Source organism: Lathamus discolor, chromosome 2 (genome assembly GCF_037157495.1).
Source record: "Lathamus discolor isolate bLatDis1 chromosome 2, bLatDis1.hap1, whole genome shotgun sequence".
NCBI lineage: Eukaryota > Metazoa > Chordata > Aves > Psittaciformes > Psittacidae > Lathamus > Lathamus discolor.
The window spans coordinates 21,415,393-21,439,548 of NC_088885.1; the positions used below are offsets into that span (position 1 = coordinate 21,415,393).

At 38.2% G+C, this 24,156-nt stretch overlaps 1 protein-coding gene across 2 annotated transcripts in view; it reads left to right on the top strand.

The window, feature by feature from the left end:
• Positions 1-24,156, top strand: part of LOC136007790 (ubiquitin-conjugating enzyme E2 E2) — a 209,757-nt gene that overhangs the window by 172,874 nt on the left and 12,727 nt on the right. For both annotated transcript variants that reach the window (XM_065666062.1, XM_065666063.1), the window contains one exon: positions 12,471-12,618. In XM_065666062.1, coding sequence (XP_065522134.1) covers positions 12,471-12,618 — 148 coding nt within the window. The remainder of the gene's footprint in view (positions 1-12,470; positions 12,619-24,156) is intronic.

Sequence of the window (24,156 nt, forward strand, 5' to 3'; positions counted from 1 at the left end):
GAAGCGTATTGCATTAAAACAGAGAATAGTTGATGCTTACTTGATTAGCAAGAGTACACTGTTGAAAGAGAAGTGTTTATAGACAGAACTGTAATGCCACTGTAGTAATATTTGTAGTAGTTAGCATTGTTATTATCAGGAAAAGTTTTAAAAAAGAGAGGTGTGAATTCAAAGTAAGTACTTGTCATTCTGTAAACTGGATTTTCCCAGCCAATGACCTAAACATTGGTTAGTATAGCAGTATTAGAGATGGTCTAACTTTGTTAACTTTTAGTATTCCAGTTTAGGGAAGCTTTGAGTCTTACAGGGGTTGTAGGCCTTGTTGGCTGCACATTTTCTGATTTAGGTAGCTGTGATTACACAGTGAAGAAAGACATTGAAATGTTTTAACTTTTCCTTCAGTTAGTTAAAGCTTTGGGCACACTGAGCTGGGGCAACGCGCTATACTTCCTTTCTCCCTCCCAGCCCAAGCCAGTCCAGGCTTCTCACTAACTATACAAGGTGTGCCTTAACAGGTCTGTTTTGTTTACTTCTTTGCTGGTCTTATTTTGTTTGTAGTAGCTGTAATGCAAGGGTTGCAAATTAAAATTATGTTATCTAGGGGATATTGACATATGCACTATCTTGATTATCTTGATAAAATAGAACGTGGTCCAAATCTGATATGTAAAGAACTAGATCTGAAAGACAAGCTGGAGGGATACATTTTGTCATTCTCTCTGTTGAATCTGTTTAGTGTTGAGGCAATATACGCAATAGGCATCCTTTGAAAATAGAAGGTAAAAGTCCACTGTTTCGCTGTGAGGTGAGGATTTTGTCAGTCCACACTCAGTTGTGTTTGGCGACTGTGTTATTTTGAGACATGAGTAATGCAACTGTGCATTACTTATTAATGAAGTATCAAGCAAAGAGGTGGTTCTTCTGCTTTGTAATAGATTTTGTTTGTCTGCCTTTATCTTGATGCCAATTGTCATTGTAAGAAATGTGTGCATATAAATCATATGAAAATGTACTGCTTGATAAAGGATGAGAGAGTTGATGATGGCATATTGTATTACTAAAAGGCCAGTATTTGTGATGAGGGAAATTGTTATCTGTAAGAAAGTAATGAGTACATGAGCACAGGGAACTAATGTCAGATACAACTGAATGCTGCTAGCATATTTTGTACACATGGATTCTTATTCTATTCACTTCAAGCACTGCTGTAAATGACCCCTATTTTCAGTACTGCTGTAGGATCTCTCAAACTGTTGCTGTTTCATTACACCTATTTTCCAGACCCTATGATACTGATTCATAGGTGAAATAGTTTGGGAAATCTGTTTAATAAAGCATCGTGGAAAGATGAGCATCATAAGGTAGCTGCTGCCAGTCAGTATTGTTGAGATATGGTAGTTAAATATGTTCTCCACACACTCATTTCTAGCAAAACAAAGGTAATGAGCATGTGGACTGTAATATATGGCATCACTGTATAGCACTATCTGTGTCACTGGATACGGATATTTCTTCTCCACAAAATTTGTGATAATCAGTGCTGTTCTCAAAATATGTTCATGGGTCCTAGGGTTATGGGAATAGATCATCTTAGATTTTTTCCTAAGAATAGTTCCACTCCTTATGGCTCTATCATCTTAAAAAGTATAGAGATAAAGTACAAGACTGTGCAATGTACTGAGAAAGACATAAAATGTATTCCTGAGTGTTGGCAAGATTACCTTCCTGTAAGTACATAGTAGAAAGGGTCCAATTCAGATTACTCTCTATGATTGAATTTATAAATTACTCCTGAGACTTCTGTGGGCCATTTTCATCCCACTTTTACTATGAAGTAAGGAAACATTTAAATGAGTACTGTCAAAATTGATCTTCCAAAAATGTGTCCACAAAAGACCTGGGAAGAAGCAGAAACTGTATTTCCCAGATGCAATTACTTGACCCATCCTGAGGTTCCAAAGGCAAATGCCCCTGTCACATAACATAGTTACTTTTAAAGGGCCTAATCCAAAGTGCATTAAAATCTGCAGAAAGATTTCCGCAATCCCTTTTCCTTATCCAGTGTCAGCTGTTGTGCACTCTGCTGTTGTGCATGCGTATATTGCACATGGATTTTAGGAAAGGTAAAATAATTTTTAAAACAAGAACAATATATTGAAAGGAGGTTCTGGATAAGTGTCTTTTAATTTTATTATTATAATTTAAATACATTTATGGTGTATCCATTGTTTGGTTTGTATTATACACAGTTCTCAGTATTTTCTAAGCAATCTGGGTTCCTTCTATAAACACTGTTCATGCCTATTCTGATCATTAGGAACCTGCTGCATATTGGAAAACATTAATTAAAATAAAGTTAAACATCTGAGAGCACGTTTGCATATGGACAAAAGATGTTTGACTTACATTTGGGGGTATTTTTTAGCAAACGTATAAAGTAATTTCAGTTTGTTCTTCTAGATAGTTAGCCTGCTTCCCACATTGTCTTTATGACATAAAAGGCACTGAGTCACACACTTGTTCAGGTTTTATTTAAACAGAGAAAAAGTATCCATCCAAAACTTTCATTTTTATGTATTCAGTTTTTACACCTTTGTAGCCTTCAACATCCTCTTAAGATTTTCAAGTTTTATTTCTATTATTACATCCCCTAATTAAACTGTGTGGTCCAGCTCACATTCCTAGATTTGGTATAGTCAAGCATCACTGTCATCAGGTTGTACCAATTAGTCTTTCCCCTACAGGACCATTGTTATCTTTTTGTCTATTTTTACCTGGCAGTGTCTCTCTGAAGTTAAGCATAATATCAAATTAAGCTATTCTTCACCAAAAGAGAGTGGTAAATCTTTACCATGTGGTAAAGAATATGATTTGCTCTCATGATATTCATTGTTTTCCCCTGTTTCAGTCTTTCAACTTTGTCTCATGCCTTGAAACTGGACTCCAGGTTTTCCAAGCCAGAGGTCGCTGACCCTTTCAGCTCTGCTTTCCTTTTAAATCAATGACATTTGGCTTCACTCGCAACTGCTGCACTCGCATGCAGAGGAGGGAGTTGTTCTTCCCCAAGACCAGTTTATCTGTGTGTGACTGATGCAGTAGGAGTGATGGAGGGCCCATCCCGCACTAATGCCAATTTATCTCTACCACCAGAAAACACAATCTTTAGAAGAGCTCATCTGAGATCTGACAAATTACCTTTGGCTTTGTGGGAGGCTCTAATCAATTAAAAGTATTTCCTCAGCTGCACTGCAAGGAAGCTTCAAAGGCACTGCAGAAATTAGCTGAGCGCCCAGTTGGCTGAGTCAGCAAGAAAGCGGGCAGCCTGAAGAATTGCTGCTCTCTTTTCAGCTGTGTCCTAAGTATCACATTGGTTTTGTGAGATGCCAGACGGGAGGAAGGTGTGGAACAAAGTGAGGGATAGATGTGGGCATAGTCTCACCTTCTGCTAAAGGCCAGTTGCTGCTGAAGCTTCAGGCTTGGTCACAAGTTGAGGTTTCACTTCAGCTCAAAAATACAGCATCTTCCTTATAGTGAAGTGGACTGAAGAAAGGAGAAAGCTGTGCCCTGTTCAGAACAGCTACTTAAAGAAATGAATGAAAGTACTCAGATGGCCTGCCAAGGAAATAATCTTACATTTCTCCAGTGCCTTAATGACCCCTCAACCTTTTTCAGAAATCCCATTGAGATCTTTTTTTCCTGCTGTCTTCCTTTAATCCTTAATGGACTCAGACAGTTCACCCCTTGGCTTTAACAAAGGAAAGTTCTCTCTTCTCCACTGTCTCTTTCTCTGGTATACTGAATGGGATATATAGCTACACGTAGATAGGTGTCTCTTGTGGTGTGTGGGTGTGTATATCTGTGGGTGTATTTGTATATATGTATATATACAGACATGTATATGAATAGGGGATATCACATCTTTTAGTCAGCCTGATCTGACAGAAAGAACTTCAGCTGAGTTTCTGTCCTCAGTATGCATAAGAAATCAATGGATTCCCCAAGTATGCAAACTTTTGATCTGAGGTCCTTTAAAGTTTAGCCATCACAACAAATTTACACTGTATCTTTATATACACTATAGTGATTGAAGGAAGGACAATAATTTCATTGCCCTGCATACTGTCCCTCTAGAGCAGGAAGCCTTGACAAATCAGGAAGCTATACCACAGTCTTTCATACAGGTGTTTGTAGAAAAATGAACGCTCTTCAAGAGAACTTTCCCCCCAGGAATTGTCACTGCAGTGGTGTCTGAGTTTTCATTAAGAATAATGTTTATTAATAACTTCTCATATTTGACTGCATTCAGTCTATTACAGTGTCAATTCAATTTGGCTGTAGCTGATACAATATGGATGTATCTATCATTATCCTAGTACTCTGCTAGCTTTATTTTTGAATTTGAGTAATTTATAAAATCTCTTAATCCCAACGCTACAATTAATCTTGTTAGGGACTTTAATCTCAGATGACTGAAAAATGGTTTGAAAGACTTGAAAGCTGCAGTATGCTCTATCACCTTTAAATCAAAATTAAAATAACAGAAAACTCCATTTCCTCCTTATAAATCTCCTAGATCTATCAACTGACTGAAAAATTGTTCTCAGCAGTTGAAAGCTTAGCTGGTTTAAGTCAATGGTTGGGCTGCAAGGAGGTCTTTTTCCTTTGTAAATATAATGCAGTGTCATATTAATATTATCATGAATATCAGAATATTAATCATGACTTCATTTTTTACATGTAATTGTCATATAGTACCGGTCTCTAGGCACTAAATATCATTATGTGGAATCCTTCTCCTGTGGTAGAAACTTTACACCTATTTCATAGGTTCAGCCCCATGTACCAGAGGCAGTTCTTTTTGTTTCTGGCTTCCACTCTACTTTTCTAGATCTTTTACATGTGATTAGCTGTTAAGGACACTTTTATTCACAGTGTAATAGAAAAACACTGCTTACAAGAATAGATGAGGAGAAATAAGCATGCCCTGTTATTTCTAACCTAAATTGTTAAAATGAACCTTACAAGGCTGACCCACACTTTAACTTGCATATATCACTATTAATACAATTTGCATTTGAAGCTTTCAACCTGAAGTACAGCCTGTTTGATCATCGATATTTGCAACCAGTTGCAACTCAGTTGCAATTAATGCAGGATTCTGTCTACCTTCTCTTCTCCCCCACTCCCTATCCCCCCGATACTGCCATTGTTTGACTAGGCTTCAAATGCAATGGTCTCCTGTCACTGTTATCCCTTATGTTCATTTGCCTCATCATACTTCTCTCATAGCCTCTGTCACATCACATTAGCTCTCAGTGCAGTGCTGTGCTGCTCTCAGCTTTTCTCAGCTGCCTCCTGCCCTCCCATCCTCCTCCTCCTGATCGTCTGTTGGTCCCTCGCCTGGCACATTCCCACAACGCTGCCTTCCCCAGCCCCCTCGCTGTGCCTCTGCACTCCCTTGTCCTTCAGCCAGCCTTGCTATTTGCATCTTGCTGAGAGCAGCCTGTGTGGATCCTTCATCCATGACAATCAATGCAATTGGCAGGCTTTCCCAGAAAACAGAGCCTTTGGGTGGCTGTGGGCAGAAATCAGATGAACAGGAGTGTTTGAGAGGCAGACACGGACAACCTTCCACCAGCACACTGTTGTCAGAGCTAGCAGTATCAGCCTCAGTCCTGCTCTTCTCAGGACAGCTCTTCCCAGGCATGAGAACTCTAGCGTGCAGGTCCCATGCTTGTAGCACCTACAATTAAACTCAATCTGTTCCATAGGTCCTGTACCTTCAGGTAACGTTGAACCTATCGGGCAGCATGCAGCAATACAGAGCTCTGGACAGGTGGCTTCTTAAGAAACTTTAATGTCTATCAAAATAGCAGAATCACAGACGTGTAAAGTGGTTGACAGAGATGCCAGCAGAAATATGTTAAGCTGAAGAAAGTATCAATAACTACTTTTTATTGTGAATAAATTGAAAAGTCACATTTGATAGGGCAAACCATGTAAATCTCTGAGATTTCCATTGAATTAGGCTATCTGATAATTTTTCTAGTAATTGCCAATTGAATTGCCATTTTTTCTAATGAATAGCCTTCTTTTTCGCTCTCTGTTTTTAATATACTAATTTATAGCAGCCGTTTGTATTGATTTATTTAGTCTTGATGCAATTGGCTCTATCCAACTAAACTCTTCCTGGTTTCTCTCTCCAAAACTTAGGTGGTTCATAATTTATTCCTATTTCCTATGAATATCCAGCACATAAAGCTCCTCAAAAGGGACTGTAGAGGCATCTTATGGAGAATGTTTTCTGCCTCACAGCAGTGGTTTGCATACTGCTTATCAAATATATTTTCAAAAGAGGACTTGTGATGTCTATTGGAAGTTTCAGAAACTACATAATTCTGCGATGTCACACATTTTACTGCTGCATAAAATCCACATGATCCAAAAATACATCATAGATTAACATTCTTTCTTCTCTTTTACAAACAGATGTATAATGCAGATGTGAGAGAAAGAATTTTATGTACATTATTACTATAGCATAAGAGCAGATGGACTGATTAGGACTGAAAAATACAGGTTTGAGGTCAGTCTGCCTAGAACTTCTCATGTAGGGAGCACCTAAATACCCAAAGGCTATTAAAATTAGGTGAGGATAAAAAGACCCAGGTTACTTACAATAAAGTTGAGGACTTGAAGTACCTGACACAGCCCGCCTGCATGGCCCACTGACCGGCAGCTCTGTGCCCAGAGCCCTGTGCCTGCCACATCTGCCTCTGCCTCCACTGCTTGAGAACACTAATGCGCCTCCTTACAGAAGCATAGCAGAATTAGGAAGAACAGTAAATACCAGACATTGCCTTTCACCTGTGATATGAGATCTTTTTCATCTGGAATAAAAGTGTTGCTATGTGCTAGGCTTCCTCATATTTAGGTTAGAAGGGTTAGATTACGTTAAAGCAAAAGTGAAGGAGTACTCTGGCAAGCAGAGAGACATGCATGTAGGACAATACAGCCTGTGTGCCTTAAACTACGAAAGGGAGGATTTACTTTATTAAATGGCCAGTAAATCTTAAAGAAATAAATTTAATCTCTATAAAAGGACTTTGTTGCTAACTTTCCATATGGAACTACTAGTTGTAAGAAAGGTTATGCTGATTAAATCAAAATCATTTTGTAAAAACTGATATTGACTGTCAGAGAAAGCTTTTGATGCTTTGCATCTTACAATATTGTTTCTATCCTGAATGTCCCTAACCCAAACAGTAATCCATTTCCCTTGTCCCCTCTCGTTTTTCCTTTATTTTCAATAAAAAAGAAATGTACAATTCAGGGTAATTTTTTATTTGCCCTCTCAGGTACATCAAAGATTATCAAGGTCCCTTTTAATATTGCTGTGCTTATTCAAACTATTCTTCCCCTGCTACAATCTATTCAATGAGACAGTGTGAGTAGTTACACAACTTTGTAATTACCATGAATATAATAAATAATTACTCACATTGCATACTGTCTCATTTTCAGCAATACTAAAGGCTAGCTCATGTCGATGCTATTATATCGCATTTAAATTGTTGTCACTTCTGGCTACCTATCTCTCTCATGGTGCATTTTGCCACAGAAACCTAGTCTGCATATCAGACTTTTCTGTAGGTCAAGCAAAATTAATTACAATTTCATATTTCCTGGTTAATGCAGGTGACATTTTCCTCAATAAAATAAACTATAGCTATTCTTCCCATTGAAATTAGGTGTGAGCAAGTTTTTTTTTAAGAACTGGCTGAAGTTCATTTCTTTGCATGTATTTAAATCATGCTTTTTAGTAGTGAGCATCATGTAGTCAGTCATTTGTAATGCACTTTCTGTGATAATCTACTAAGTATCTCAACAATTGGTCATGTGCATACTACAGATCTGTAGTTAAAAACCAGAGATGGACCACCTTATCTGAGAAAGGCCGCCTCAGTGCTGGGTATAGATAAAATGAAGTGCAATCTGCAAGAAATTTGAGGATGCTAATTAATGTGATTGGTTACTGCATGAACATTGTGTCACTCAGAGCTATAGATATTTTTTCATTTACATTGGTTTAGAGTATTTTGCCAATAGACTAAAGGCCTGATCTTGTTTTTATTATTCTCTCTATTGGACCACACAAATCTCTTGCTCACAAAGTCTGACAAACTGAGATAGGAACTGCTTACCCCATCCTGAGCTCCATGAACATCATCAGAAATGGCATCTTATTTTTTAATATATTTATAACCTTTCCTGTATGCAGTATAACTTCTTCCACTTCAAGTAGTGTCACTACAGTTTTATTAAAACAAAACTCCTGGGGAATATTTGGGGAAGACTGAAGTTTCATCTCAGGCAGGCATGCAGAATTACATCCTTGTAAGAAATTAAAGACTTTGAAAGGAACTTCCCAAAACTGCAGGGTTGGGAGCCCTGGGATTTCAGCCCTGCTGCCAGCGTTGGCCAAGCAAAAGGGGTTGGGTTTGTTTATTCTTCTGTTGACTCTGGGAATCTTTCATCTTTCCCTACACAGACACCTGTCTCTGAATCTCACAGAGAAGGTTAAGCAAGTCATACACATTAATGCCAATGTTCCAGCATCTGGGGTAAGACCTCATATAGAAACATTTGGTGCAAAAGAGAGACAGTGAGTGATTTTAGAAGTGCATCATGCTGGAAAACTGGTGTTTAAAATCACTCTGAGATCCAGGAGTGATTTATCTTGCCTACAACCAGTTGCCTCCATTCGCTCAAATGAAATCCATCTCAATTCATTCTACCCAGGTTTTATAAGCAGTGGGGTTTTGGTTCTAAAACTTACTCAATGAACAGTCAGCCATAGTTTTACATGTACTCCTTTTCTCTCTAATAGTTCTTCCATAACAGAATTTTCTTCTTAGAGCCTGTATAAAAGGAGTGGTTTATTTGTTTAATTCTGATTTACAGTATTCAGAAGGGTTTAGCAATCAGCAGTAAACAAGTGAGTTTATTATTGTTTACTTCAGAAACTTAGTATAAATCCCTTATTGTTACCTTTCAAAAGCTTGTTTACAGAACTCTTACAGTTTTCAGAAGATAGCCCCATTTTTCACTATTTCCTGTAATTCACATTTTCCTGCCCTGCACTTTTATTCAACAAAACTGAGATACTCTCCTAAAACAGCAGAATCAAAGAGAATAAAATCCATAGGGGACACTTATCTTTCAAAAAAGAAGATAAATTACTCCTCTACCATTCTGTTGTCTGAGGATAACTTCTATACACCCACAAAGTCCCTTGAGCCCCTGCATGTGGTTGTTTAGGAGTTTTCATTAGGGGATAAATAGAATTAGAGTGCATCATTTATAGGAACCATTTAAGTGTCATCAAAGGTAAAATTATGACCATAATAAAGAAAACGTAGCTCCCCTGGAATGATATTACCAATTGATTTCTCTCCACACATATCATGAGAATGACCCTGCATAGCTTCAAAATGTGAGTACGGTAAACACAACATCCAGGAAGTTACATGTCAGCATTTGCTACATTAGCTGCAATTTGAGGCAATACCTGGATGAGGAAAGTAGTATGTCATCCCAGTTGTACTCTGTGCTGCTTTGGGATAACAACGTTACCTGCCACCATCAGCCCGCGGTTCCCAGCGCATTAAGGCTGTCGTTAATACAGCTTCTTTTGAAATTCTGAAAACTTTGATATGTTGCCATTAGAAGGTCTCTGTATATAAGCAGGCCTTTTAATATGCATTGGCATGTTTGTAACATACTTGTCAGTAAAAAGCGGCATCCCTCATCTCATGAGTGGGTGCCTTCCTCAGCATCATGGGTTTAAGATGTGCTCATCATGAAAAAATGCTGCATTTCAGGTCTAAGTATTTGCTACCAATAGCTTTCCAACTACAAACAGGGTAGCCCACCTATGTGTATCCACCAGATAACCTAAGATGGCAGTGGAGTGTTGAACAATTTATAAAAGACATGAGCAGCCTCCATTGATCCCAGTGGCTCTCTGAATCTCCAGTATCCTTGCTTCAATGCTTTAAAAGCAACTGCGGCAAGGGAACATGTGACCAATGTGTCTGTCATCTTAGTTGACAGCAAAATACATTAAAATACAGGCTCAAATTGATGGCCTTCTTTTAAGCAGGTTACAAGCTCAGACTGACCTGTCTATAAATAATTTAGAGGGTATAATTTAATCTGTGCAATAGATTCAGTGTGTTTCCCGTACATTTGGAGGAAATACATCTTACTACTCAGTGTATTCAGATACCACTGAATAAAGTCTTCAGATTTTTCATCATGGAAGCACCTTTTCATCAGGGAAAGCACCTTTGTTGAAGAAAAATAATTAAGCAAAAACTTTATTCCAAAAGTGTTCTGTGAAGTAAGCATACGATACTAGAAATTATGTGGATGCTAAAGTGTTTGCCTAAGTCTTGGGACATGCTGCTAGGAGGCATTCCCTGATTTTCTTGTATCTGAAGTATAAGAATGCCTGGAGTTTATCTGGGGACTTAATGAGCACTGACCTAGAAATCACAGGACGCTCCTCTACACCAGCTCCCTTTGTGGACACTTTCAACATGCAGTTTATGTAAGCTAGTTTACCACTTTCCTGTATTTGTAACCCTCCTTATTTAAAATAGCTTCCCTTTGTACATGAACGTGTAATTTAATCCCTAAATTCTTGATCCTGCGGAAGACTTCCTTCACTCCAAATGCCGAATGTGCTTGGACTCCAAATGGGGGTTGGGATCATCTGCCTATAGCATTTGGATGAATTTAGCTCATTGTGCCAGAAATATTTTAAATTCTCATAAAAAGCCTAGAAGTGAAGCACTTAGGCTGGAAAACAGTAAATGAAACCACAACTGTAGGGAGAAGAAAGGAAAGAACCTACAAATATGTAGGGTATGGAGTGGCAAAGTACTAAATTATCCTATTAATTGGCAATGCCTTTAGACATAGATGCATTTAAAAACTGGTTAACTTGCTTTGTTGGGATTTTTGTTGCAGAACTCACTGGTGCATGACAGTGAGCTCCGAAAGTGCTTTCCCAGATTTATGTGGGAAAGTACTTATAAGAAAATGTATTTCTTGTTGAATGTAGTGATTTAGTACCTGAAATCTACTACCTTTTCTTTCTATTATTTTGTCAAAGCTGCTTGATTTAATCTAAAGGGGAAGATTTTTTCAGTGTGTTAAAGAATGGGAGTTTTCTAATAGAACTAAACCAGGTACTTTGTATCACTTGTATCCTCTCTTCTGCTTATTCATAAGTGGCCTAATCTCAGTCACACTGAAATCACTGAGATTTCTGATATTCAATAAAATCAGAACAGGATCATGCCTGCCAACAGTTTCCATTACTCTCTAGACACAGGTTTGTCTGTGTGGTAGAGCAGGGAGATGCGTAAGTGTGCATAAGCACTCTCAGTTATTAGCACCGTCCAACTCTAGTGAAGAGCACAGCTTTCTTAAACTGGAGGGTGCTTTGCCTACTGTTGTCTTCTGCCTAATCAGCCTCTCTGTTGGCAAGGTTATTGCTAATGAGGTAGAACTCTGAAATTGTACGTCTTCATTTTAGGTGCTATGAAGATGTCATTAAAACCATCTGGTTTGACTTGTCATTTGAGTAGAACTGGTGGAAAAATTAGTCCCGGTTGACTCCCAGGAGGTGTTTCTTTAATACTGTCCCTTCCTCTGCAGTAGCCCTAGTATTCATTCTGAACTACAAAGTTCAGAGGACTAGGACTTTCATAGCTGATTTTCTTTTAAAATAAAAGGCCTGTATCTTCAACTTAAAGCAGAAGCACATCATTCTAGACTAAAAGAAGTAATCTCCTCCTTGTTTTGTTATAGGATAACCTATAAAACAGTATAAAATGGATACAGAAAACCGCAAAATTAACTACCAATGTATGTTCGTAAGCAATCCTACTGATTCATCTGTAATTTAAAATTTGGAAATAAAAGCACTTTATTTGAGCAGCCTTTCTCAAAGACACTTACCTTTATTTTTTCCAAAGGTACTGATGTGATGCCTCCACTTTTTTTTCTAGCTTAATCTATTGGGTCAAAAAATGAACATATGAAGTCAGTACCATAATCTGTCTTTTTCTGGCCCCCTTCAAAGTGAATTAGCTATGGGCCTGAGTTGTGAACATTGTCCAGATCAGGGGCTGAAATACAAAAATAACGAGATTGATGAGGCAAGAAGGAGCTTAGGAAACATGTCCCATTTTCACCTTGCACAAACCAGTTCCATTGCTGGTCACAGGTGGAAGAGGCAGAGTTTATTTTCTTATGAATATCCGTATCTTGCCCAGTCTTTAACTGACACTAGCAGAGTACTGTCATTTCAACCAGGAAGGCAGAATATAGTTGCTTACTAATTGTGTAATTATTGGCTTGAACACTATTGTACTTAGGCACACTATCTTTTCTAGGTAACGTTTCGGACAAGAATCTACCACTGTAACATTAACAGCCAAGGCGTCATCTGCCTGGATATTTTAAAAGACAACTGGAGTCCAGCGTTAACCATTTCTAAAGTCCTCCTCTCCATCTGCTCCCTCCTCACAGACTGCAACCCGGGTAAGACGAATTAACGTTCACATACACATTCATTCACAGCTCGTATTCAGTCAGCTACTAGGACATAGTCAGTGCACTGTTTTACTACAACCTACTAAAAAAAAGGCAAAAATGTGAATTTTATATGCCATTCATTGAAATTAAGACATAGTATAGAAAGAAAGCACAATTTCAGGAGCTCAAATGCATTTTTAGTACTTGGGAATAAAAATCTTTTAATTCAGAAAGTTTAATCAGTAGAAAATGCCATGTACTAGGCGCTAATGTGGACATTCCAACCAGGATATTAGTACTAAGAAATATTAATGAGTTAATAAATATTGAAAAGGAAAGCTTTCATTTAAATATGCTGATAATATGGTCTCTGAAAAGAATATTAATAGTGTTGACGATGATAGATGTCTAACACAGACTTTACAAATAATGAAAATTAATTTAAATGAGGTTTATTCAGTATCCTGGACAGCCAGTGTGAGTATTCAAAGCAAGCTGTCATTCTTATTAACTAGCATAGCACTTAACCTCTCCCCTCAGTTCTTTTAGATTTGTTTTCTGCCATTGACCACTAGATCTGTAATTTTCACTTTCTCTTACCCTGTTTACCAGTGGATGATTCTGACTGTAAAGCTGGAAAATCTTAGTATATAGAAATTATTAAAGAATCGTTAAAGAAAAATGATCTGTTTACATGTTGTGAGGGTTGGTGCTGGTTTGCTTTTTGTTGTACATGTCAATATCTTTTTTAATTTGCCATCTAGTTTTTAAACCTTTAAGTAAGCTTCCCGGTTTTAAAGTTTTCTCCATACCCAAAGGGCTAAAAATTCCTTTGCAAAAGGCTGCATGTGAGATTCTTGTGTAATCAGGGCTGAATCAAAAGCTATAACAGAAGATTGGAATATTTCAAAGCTCAAAATAAGGTGAAAGTGGTAAAAAATGCAATTGTCTTTATTTTCTTGTGGGTTTGTTAATCTATATAGCATTAAAACCCATAGAGTTCATTCCGTCTAAGAGCTTGGAGTGATATTGGAGCCCTGTGTTACCATTTCAGGCACATTTATTTCAGGTGTATTAGATGCTCTTTGCATCTCTGAATCTGAAAGATTGATTTCTGGTAGTGTCTACCCCAGAATAGCAGAGGTGTCTGTAGGAAGTCAGGTGGATTGATAATAGAAGTATAAAGAAAAGAAAATGAGTATCTGCTAATGCGTCTTAGAGACCAGTTGAAGAGACAGACACTACAAAGCTGTGTTGGCAATAACTGTGTGCTCTCTTAATGGTCACCTCTCTTTAGAGGGATACAGTCAACTTGAAAGCCACTTTCCAGAAGTGATTTGAAATCTGGAAATCTACTACCTCTGCGTCTCAGTCTTTTTCTTTCGCTTCGATTATTTTACAGAGGCTGTCAACAACAGTTGTAGCAGACCAACTGTTTAAGGGGAACACTGAAAAGAGCTACCCATTCTGTATCATTCTATGGACAAGTTAACATACTAAAAATGAGAAGTTATTCTTCTCTTTACTTTTTTGGTTAGCAGCCATAAGCATTGTCCTGATCATAGTAAATAAAAAAAATTATGATGTTTCATTTTCAAATGTTCTGTTTAATTACAAACTAGGTTGGGAATTTGTTACTGATTCATGTTAAAATTTTGCTATGATTTTGTGAGGAATTAATGCAATTTCTTAATTTTTATTGTGAACTTCCCTTTCATGAGGCACTGCTGGCAGGTAGCTGTGAACTGCTGAGTAATTTTTACCTTCCTTTGAAATTGCCTGTTTTATGCTAAATACTTTTTTTATTAAAAAGTGAACTTTCAGTTTTAGCTACATCCAACAGAAGGCTTACAAAATCTTACAGGTTCTTACGTTTAAGCATATTACCTAATATGCTACATCTTGTTCTGGTTGTGCTGACTCTGCCCTTAATTTTTAATGATATTTTATTGTGAACAAATGATTGGTTCCTTGCCATCCAGATTTGACTGGATGGATGGATGGATGGATGGATGGATGGATGGATGGATGGATGGATGGATGGATGGATAGATGGATGGATGGATGGATGGATAGATAGATCACATATATATCACTGAGATGACTATCACTTAAATATATCACATATGAATGTACCTATACAGATATAGAAACATGCATATATGTATTTTCCTCTCTGTCAGCTGGGAATAATTTTCTAATACCTCAGTTGTCTCTTCATCTAAGTAGTCTGCCCCTTTCGAAAGGCAAAAGCCCAACAGGCGTCTTGATTTGATAAGCAACTTTGAGCACTTTGTTCACCATTCATCAGCCAAAATGAGATCAGGTCAGATGGAAAGGAAACACTGAATTTCCCACAAACATAAACACTTGGGATGGGAAAATTTTCCACCGCTGGCCACTCTGAAGGGAAAAATCAAGTATCAGTTACCCCCTAGTCTTACATTTATGCAAATCTTCAGTAGAACAACAAATAGCAGTAAGAATGGCAGCTAATTAACCCTCAGTCATACACAGTGATTAAATGGAGCTGGAGCACAGCTGCAGCTTCATTGGCAAGCGCTGCTATTCTTCTCCAAGAGGCTGAGCAAATGAAAAGAGGTATTTGCTCCTGCCGCTCCTGTCATTCACACAGTAATCTACAAAAGCCACGGAGAAAGTCTCTTTCCTCCCCGGTTATACATCACCGCTCTTTGTTCCCTATCACTCCAGGCAGGAGTGAGTTTTTACTTTTTAAACAAGCAATACAATCCTTTACTCATAAGCTGTCTCAGGCCCTTCAGTCCTGATTATTATTAATTGTCTTTATTTAGCTTGGCAGTATCAGCCAGTAAACTGTGTTAATGAAATGAAATGTCTGAATTTTGTAACAGCTGGCTTACTTTTTCATGGGGGGAAGGGGTGCCGTAGGGTTTGTGTTTGAGTGAACATGTGTGAATTATCCGGGAGTGCGAGGGAGCCAACTGGAATAGTATCAGAGAGATGGGAGAGATGATGGGATACACTGGCATTCAACCCAAGGATTCATGTTTTGCTTTAAGGTGGCACTCTGGGGCACAGCATGCATCTCTTTCTACAAAGCAGGGCCCCAATCCTGTAAATATTTTGGCATGTGCATTAGCAACCCTACCAAATGGGATAGATACATTCATCTGCGTGAAACTGAGCGTGTGAGCGACTCCTCATAGGCGCTGTGTTTGAGTGCTGAAAATATTTACTTTTAGTGCTAGCTGCTAGGGCTTGCCTACGTGCCTGGTTAGTTATTTCAGAGTAGCTCTATGTGTGGACACTCCCCTCTTCGAAAATGTGTTAAGTCAAGTAATGAAAAACTCGTACTTGGAGTAAAAGTCAACTGTACTTTAAATATTCAAGCAGAGCCCAGGGAGTGTGAATTCCCACACTGCCTTAATCCAAACGAGCTTTCAAGTGTGGGTAGCCCCTGAGGTTTTGTGGCTTTACTGAGCTTGAAGTATGAAAACAAATTAATTATTTTTATATTCAGAAAGCTGGTGATGCTGATGTGGGTTAAAATGCTTGCTGTTCTCAGCTGGTCATTGCCACCCCTGCCCTTCCCAAAGGTTATTGAGTCCAAGGAAAATTCTCATTTGCAAATGCTTCAGAGAAAATAAATTGAAGCACCAACAATTCTGCACTGCAGCTTTTTCTTCATGTGGCGTCCTTCTTCATGCATTCAAAGTCTGAACTTGGCTGGCCTGATTATCCCCATCCCCAGTGTCTGAGCAATATAACATGGAATCATGTCTGCTTACTAACACGTAGCTGAGCCTTGACTGGGACATCAGAACAAAGCCTGCTACATCTCCCTCACACCAGCCTCCTCCTTTTGGTGTCATTCTCTGCCTCTAGCTCCTTACTGTTTTTCCCACACACAAGTTCCACAGTCAGTGGGGATTTTATCCCCTAGATCATTTCCCCAAACTGAATGCTTCAGTGCTGCTCCTGGCCCTCTCCCTGTGTGGGAGACCATGCCTGACTGCAGGCTCCTGCGATGGGGATGTGCACAGTGGTGCAGGCAGAGCATAAGAGCCGCAGCCTGGGATGGGGAATAGCCACAGCATTGCTTTCCCACAAATGTGCCCGGTTGGGCTGAACACTTTGCGGAGTGAAACTGCTGAGGGCCTCTTCAGAGCCTCGCTGCTCTGCTCTTTAGAAACCTCTGCCCGATTCCTAATCGGAACTGACTCATGGGAAGTTTATACCCCCTTGTTTTTAAACAACTCCTACCCTATAGCGTGACTGTTTTCCTCTTTTTCATTCCTGACTTATTAATGAAGAGCCATCCTCTCCTCCTGTTCTTTATTTGCTTCACACTAACCAGATCAGTGTCTATGAGCCTCCTTCCAGAAGAAAAGCTTTCTGTTCCCTGTCTCATCCTTACAGCCCTCTCATGCCCCTGCATCACACTACAGTTATCCTTCCTGAATATGCCCAACTCGTGCAGAGTTTATGCAGGCATGAAACACAGACAGACAGACTAACCTGCTCATCATCACTATCATCCAGGTGGAAATATTTACTCCTATTGAATGTCCCTTTCTCGCTGGCAGCCCCATCAAAGGTTGTTTCTTTCTTAGCCCAGTTATTTTCACTGTTTGTCTGCTTTCTAACCCAGTTGAGTGAAATGATGGAGAAAGGAAAAGGAAAAAAAGGAAAAAGGGGGGAAAAAAAAAAAAAAGGAAGAGAGAGTAAAAGAAAGAAAAAGCTTTTGCTAGAAAAGGACATTAACCTCTGGCAAATTAAATGCACAAACAACTACCAGCAGTATCCGCTTCACCTGGGTCCGCATTAGCCAGATTAGTCTGGCTGCTCTCATATGCTTCATTGGTGTATTATATTAGCAATGTAAAGCTGCTTGTCTCTTGTTATCCTTTAAACCCACCAGAAAGTGTGAGACAGTTTGGTCAGTGTTACGTGTACAGTTTGCTGTGAACATAGTTTGAGATTGAAGTGTGCAAGTCCTCACAGTAAATGTACTTAGAAGAGTAAATGAGTTGGACAGACACTGCTGCATTACTTTGGTGTGAGCCCCATCAGTTTTTAGAGGAGTTGCAGTCGCTCAGCACGTCTGAAAAGTTGACTGCTTATGTTTACAAAATGTGAACGCGTATTGTGGTTTTCGAGATAATGTGTCTCAGTTAGAAGTACATGTGCTGTTTTTTACAAGTGCTGCCGTGAATCATGAGTTTACTGGATGGTTTCGTACTTTGTTAACCCACATTAAGTAATGTGGCTGTGCATTTTAATTACTTACATTTTCTAAGCATAGATAAAGTCAAACAAGATCCCAAGATTATGGGGATCATTACTTGCCTCACTAAGGGACATAAGACATGCTTTCAAGCTTTCTTTATATGAGTCATCCTTATGTTTTGCCTTTATCTTCTCCAGAAACTTCTTTGTTTTCATTGCAAAGTAGGTATAACTACCAATTTTGGGTAACATGCTATTGTTGGTTTTCTATTGCAATTACAAATTATCCATGGGGTTTGGCATAATTTAGGTTTGCCTAAATTTTCTGCCCCAAAAATATTAACACCCTTACCTGCTACCTGCATGAAGGTGCTGGTATTTAGGAAACTGTATAAATGGGATTCAGTTGTAATGATTACTATTTCTTTTTTTTTTTTTTTTTTTTTTTTTTTTGCTGTTATTATCCTAAAGGTTTGCAAGGTTCTGTACTCTTGCTGCTGATGGTAAAAAATCCCAGTTCTGTCATGTTTGGAGAAAAGGATTCAGTAGTGTATTTTAATGCCTATCTTTGATCCTCAATAGGATCTGAAACAGCACTTTCGAGAGTGACTTTTCAATATAAGCAGAAAAGCCCTAAAAACCTGAACAGTATTTGCCCTGCTACAAATTACTGCTATCTGTTTACAGGATCTTTGCAGAACAAGAGTAGGGGGGGAGATTTAAGTACAGGCAACATAAGAAGGGAAGAATTGAATTAGTGCGCTGTCTGGGTTTCTCAGTCCATTTCCCTTTCAGCGAGCAGTATACATTCTCAGAGGGAAGTTGCTGTCCTGCAATGCCACTGCCCCATCCCTTAGCAGGTTTGCCTTCAGTGGCATTCGCTAAAGCTCACTGTTGGAATCACTCCAGCCGTGGTGCAGAAGGAGGCCCTAAGGTACAAACACAAGTGCAACATGGGTAGGTCTGGTGTTTAGACAGTTTTGGGCACATCCACATTTTGAATTTGTGTTAGTATTTGGGAAATTTAAGCTTAATCCAAATGCTTGTTTGGAGCAATTCTTTAGTCACTACTGATTCGCATAAGATGTTGACAGGTAAATTTAGATAGGCCAGTTAAGGAAGCCCCTTGCCACGCTGCCAGGAGTTCTTGCCCCTGCAACACCCATGGAATTGTCTTCTGCACAGGAAAAGACTAAGGGAAGTAGGTTCGCTTGAACCCTCTCAGGAAAACCCATCTCACACTAGGAGTCAGCAGGAAGCTGCCAGTCTTTGTTTTGACTTGATGCCCCATTCTCCTGACTCTGCTTTGGGCTGATCATCTCATGTGCAGGGGCGTTAACATCCAAAATTGCTGTGGCCACTTACCGAGCAAGCATGTGTCAAAACATTGGGTTTCTAGCTGATAAGCTCCGGCCGTACGGGCATGCATGTTACTACTGTAATAGATGTCCACTGTATCAATAAAAAAGATCTATTTTCAGAATAATGAGAGATTTGAAAGTAGCAGCCTGTCCAAATTAAAAATAAATTTAAAAAGAAAAAGTTTAAAAATAAATCTAAGGCACTTTAATAAAGGAAAATTTAACATAGCTGTAAAAATAAAATCTGTTCCATGCTGGAACATTTGGCTCCAAGTGAGGATTTGGCTGACTTGTGGTCAAAGCTCTGCTGTTTGGCTTCCATGTTCAGACTTAAAAAAGCTACCCAGCCCCAGGTAATGAAGAACAGGTCCGTGGCCCTCAGCACTTGACAGACTGGATGTACCTTTTTTCTCTCTGTTCTTCTATATATCTCAATCTAACAAGAAGCCTGTATGTTGTTTCTCCTCATCTGGTGCTTCTTCATAGGAGAAGCTGCTTTCTGTCAGTGCCTGTTCATGTCAGGTGTTCCTTCTGCAATTTTTTAGACTTCCCAATTAGCATTCCTTCTTTTCCCCTCACCCCCAGTTGTGAAGTGAATTTAGAAACTCTGAATGACAGTAAGTTCAAGGGGTAAGCCACTTTTCGTTTTCCTCATTCTTGTAATTTTTACTTAAAGCCATAATCTGCGCATTTTACCACTATGAGAAACTTTGCTGGAGAATCCAATCTGATTTTTTTCCTTCCTATTTAGCAGCTTTGTTAAGTTTATCAAAAAGGACTCCTACTCCTTCTTGTGTCCAAACATACTCTGTTCTGGTTGTAATGAAATTTTGTCTCCTTTTAGAACATATTTGTCAAGACATATACAAGACAGGAAAATCATAAATATTCCTTCTTTAATAATCCAGAGCATTTTTGAGTAGATTTGTCAAACATGTTGAATATTCTGGAAAATGACTGAAAGAAGTTGGCAAAACAGTATTTAATTTGTTGACTTTTATGAGGCTGGCTAAGCCATGCTTCTTTGGTTCTTCCCTGGCACCCACAGGCTACCAGGTACAATGTCGCAGCACAGTACTCTCAGACATAAAACAAAATAATCTCATTTTGCCATATATCCTTTTTGTAAGCATCGGAGGGTCATGTAAACAAAGAAATTGCTCTGTTGTCTGAGGTTATTTATATTCCGTAGCTTGGAGCTGGTTTTCCCTTTTCTTCAGAGTTTGTATACTGGGCTCTGTCAGGAAACAGGCAGGTTTCTGGGCTGTTTCGGCACAATGGAAAATGCTCTCTTTGTATCTGGAGCAGGAAAATACTCCATGCCATGTCACTCAGGCATGGAAACAAGTAAGAGACAGTAAACAGAAGAGTGGTGAGGAGTCAATTCATGTAGTAGTGTTTTTTGATTTGTTCTAAGTTGCAACATAACTTTACTGTCCCTTTTTAAGTCTCTGCCTTCGGTTGTTCCCAAATGAAATTAGGTTGCTCTGGAGGCTTTTGCTTAGCAAATACAAAATGTAGTGCGTGGTTGCTCTGCTGTCTTGGTGCTGGGAGAAGAATAGATGGGAGTTTTACAATGAAGGCATCATAAAAAGTTGTCCTAGAGGAGCACGAAAGGAAAATGCAGCATAAAACTGTTGGAGTTTGTTCTGCTCTCAGTGAGTGCAGAACAACATCAAATGTGGGATTAACGTGGGGAAAAAAAACATCACTATAAACTTCATTTGCATGAGCAAAACAATCTCATCAATTGTAACAAAGTTTTATTTTGTAGAAATTACCTATTTATCTTTAAATAATGTATGTTCCCCTGCCTGTTCTGCAGAACCTGCTATATATTTATTGAAGTAGTACGTACATATTTAGACTGATTGTATCATATATTTTAGAGCTGATATTTACAAAATCTTGATAGTCTATCAGTGGCTTCTCGTTCTATTCCTTTTAAAAGGTTCTGTACTATACTATCTATATTATGGTATGTATACAATACTAATTGCTGTTCTGTAGTTTGAAGCACTTTCTCATATGCTGAGCTGGACCCACAGTACCAATATATTAAAGGCATTTAGGCACCTAAAGATGCCAGCAGACAGCTGGCAGGGTTTTCAGTACTTCCACGGGATTTAGGTATCTGACGTCCCACAAGGAGCCTTTCTGCACTGCCAGGAAGAGACCTTCTGTATATCTGGTCTTTAAATATTTGCAGACATACACGCCTATATGTCTTAAACTCTGTGGACATGATCTATAAATGTGAAAGTAAATATATATAAATGCAAGCAATGCAGCAGCACGTTGTGAAAATTATGCATAGATAAGCACTGAAAGAGAATTAATTTGCTTTGCCGTAAACAGCTGATGAAACATTTACAAGATCTTGTTCTTATCAGTTGACTAAGTCCCCTCAACATGAACTCATGACTGTGGGGATTATTATAACAGCAGGAAAAACATTTGTGAACTGTCATCCCTTTGGTAGTTCTCAGGAAAATACGTCTTGGAATATCTCCTAATTATGTGTGCAGGGGGAGGAGGCTTGGATCAGGATTACTGTTTATGTTGGCCTGAATCTTTGCTCTTTTTAGTTGCACATTGACAACACCTTATGGGTAGAAGAGTGTTGTTCATGAGAATAGAGGTTTTTTCATGTGTTTAGATTTAGGCTATTCAAGGCTCACAAGACATTGCTGAAAAGATTAACACAACTATAGAAGTAAGATTTTTTATAAATACTTAATTTCAAACCCTCCATTATGGCTTCAAAAGTCTACAGTCTGTTTAAATATTTTTTTCTCTGAAAAGTGTCTGGAGCTACCTACATAAGAAAATTGGTGGGTTTATGTCATTTAGAAAGTGAACAATAAAGATTATTTTTTAGAAATGAAATGTGCAATCTGGGTTTTGTGGTATCCAAGGCATGAAGCAGTCGTTAGGTGTAGGTCCAGATACCAGTCACGCACTCTATCCTTTTTTCTGTTTGATGTATCTGTAATGCTACGAAGAATAATCACTAGAATAAAAACAGTATTACTAGAAGAAAAACAGTACTACTCAGTTCAGTCAGGTATGTTGCCTGTAACTCCTCATTGCTCTGTGATTCAGCGAAAAGTGTAAAATTTCCTCAAATTACTCATACAGCTATGTACTGGAGAGGAAATTCCCTCCTAACCACAGCTAACAATCAGATTATGTGTTGAAGCATGAGCAGTAATAGCATTTGCAATGGTAACTTAGGTGGTGCCATGACTAGTGTGTTTTCTAATTCTTTTCCAATTTTCCTAAATTACCTTCTAATATTCCTACACTATATTCTTGGATGCATTTAAATATTTGGTGTATGAAGCATCTACTTCCTTTTAACTTTTGTTAAATGTGTTGGAGTTTCATTTGTGTTCTTTTCTTACTACAATAAGCAAGACCACTTTTTTTATAATCTTCTCTACAAAATTGCCTGTCACATCTTATTTTGTCTTTTTTTTTCTTTTTCTAGAAGAAATAAGGTTAGATTTCAACTATTCCTTATAATGAGAAAGGTTTGACCATGCTGCCAATGATTTCTTTTCCTTTTTAATAAGTTTTCTGCTCCTATTTTGTTTTTATTTAAGATGAGGTGAGAAAAAATTAACTTAAGACATATAAATACCCAACCATGAGTTTATTAAATTGCATCTGGTTAAATCAGACTGACTAAAATCCAAATCAGTAAAGAAGCTTTTTGTGTTTGTGTCAAGAAATAAATGTAAATGGATGTAATTGGCACTCATGAGAGAAGAGTCTTGTTGCCAAATTTAGCTGTCCTAATCTTTATTATTCTTCAAAAGGGGCTTCTAGAACGTACAAAATTCAGTCTTATCACAAAATGGAAGTAAAGCTGGAAAAAATACACATGGAATTTTTATTTTTTATTTATTTTTTTTGCATGGAGCGTATAGAAGCTATATATATGTAAATATACATACACGAGTTTTAAAATTTTGTGCATTTCTGCTCAAGAAACATAAGGTTTCTGAGTTTTACCTTAACCATCTTTACATTAAAAGTACGTGAGAAAACACGAGTGATGTATGCTACAAATAGAAAACACTATAATTCATTTTCTTTTCAATAAACATGCAATTTAAAATTATGCCAGTGAAGGTTTCTTATGCCTATTATGCCTCAGAGAGAAGGCAGGTGGTTTAGTGCATGCACATAATACATCTTTGTCTGAACTCAGACCAAAATAAGCCATCAATGTTAAATGCGTAACAATGTGAAGGACTGAAATACAGCTGTTAGTTACTCCTCATATATAAAATATAGAATCCTACCTCAGTTTGAATGAATTCCAAGCTGCAAGGTAAACTGCCTTCTACTTTCAAAATACACTTGAATCATTTACAATCATGACATGTATTTTTTTTGTTTCATGCAGATTTTGTCTAGCCAATATAGATAATGAATCTTTTGAACAAAGTAGATACAGCACCTGTGAGCTTGACTGGTCATACTGATATATTTTCTCACTAATAGAGCTATATATATTTAAGGGAAAAATTATTACAACTAGAAAATCAATAAATTTAGACATCACATTTTACCTGTATTTCTACACTTCATTCTCTAATCTCATAGTAATTTAATCTAATATTCATTATTCCCAGTTAGTACTAATAGCTAAAATCTCAGCTAGAATGAACTGGCATTACCCCTGCCGAATTTTTGTACCTCAGATTCTTCCATTTTTACTAAGGAGGTGTCTGGGTGTTTTGGTTCTTTTCTGTGTACCTTTTTTAACATGAAGTCAAGGACAGATTCTCATATTTCTTGCCATATGCTTCTAACTGCCCACAAACCACCTTCAGGACCCCCATTAGTGCAACTGGTTTTAAGGCCTCTTCTTCCTGTTCTTAAGATGCAATTATTCTTGAAATCACACTGTTCCACATTCTTTAAGCTCCTGAAAAGAAGCCTGCTACATTTGGCTTTC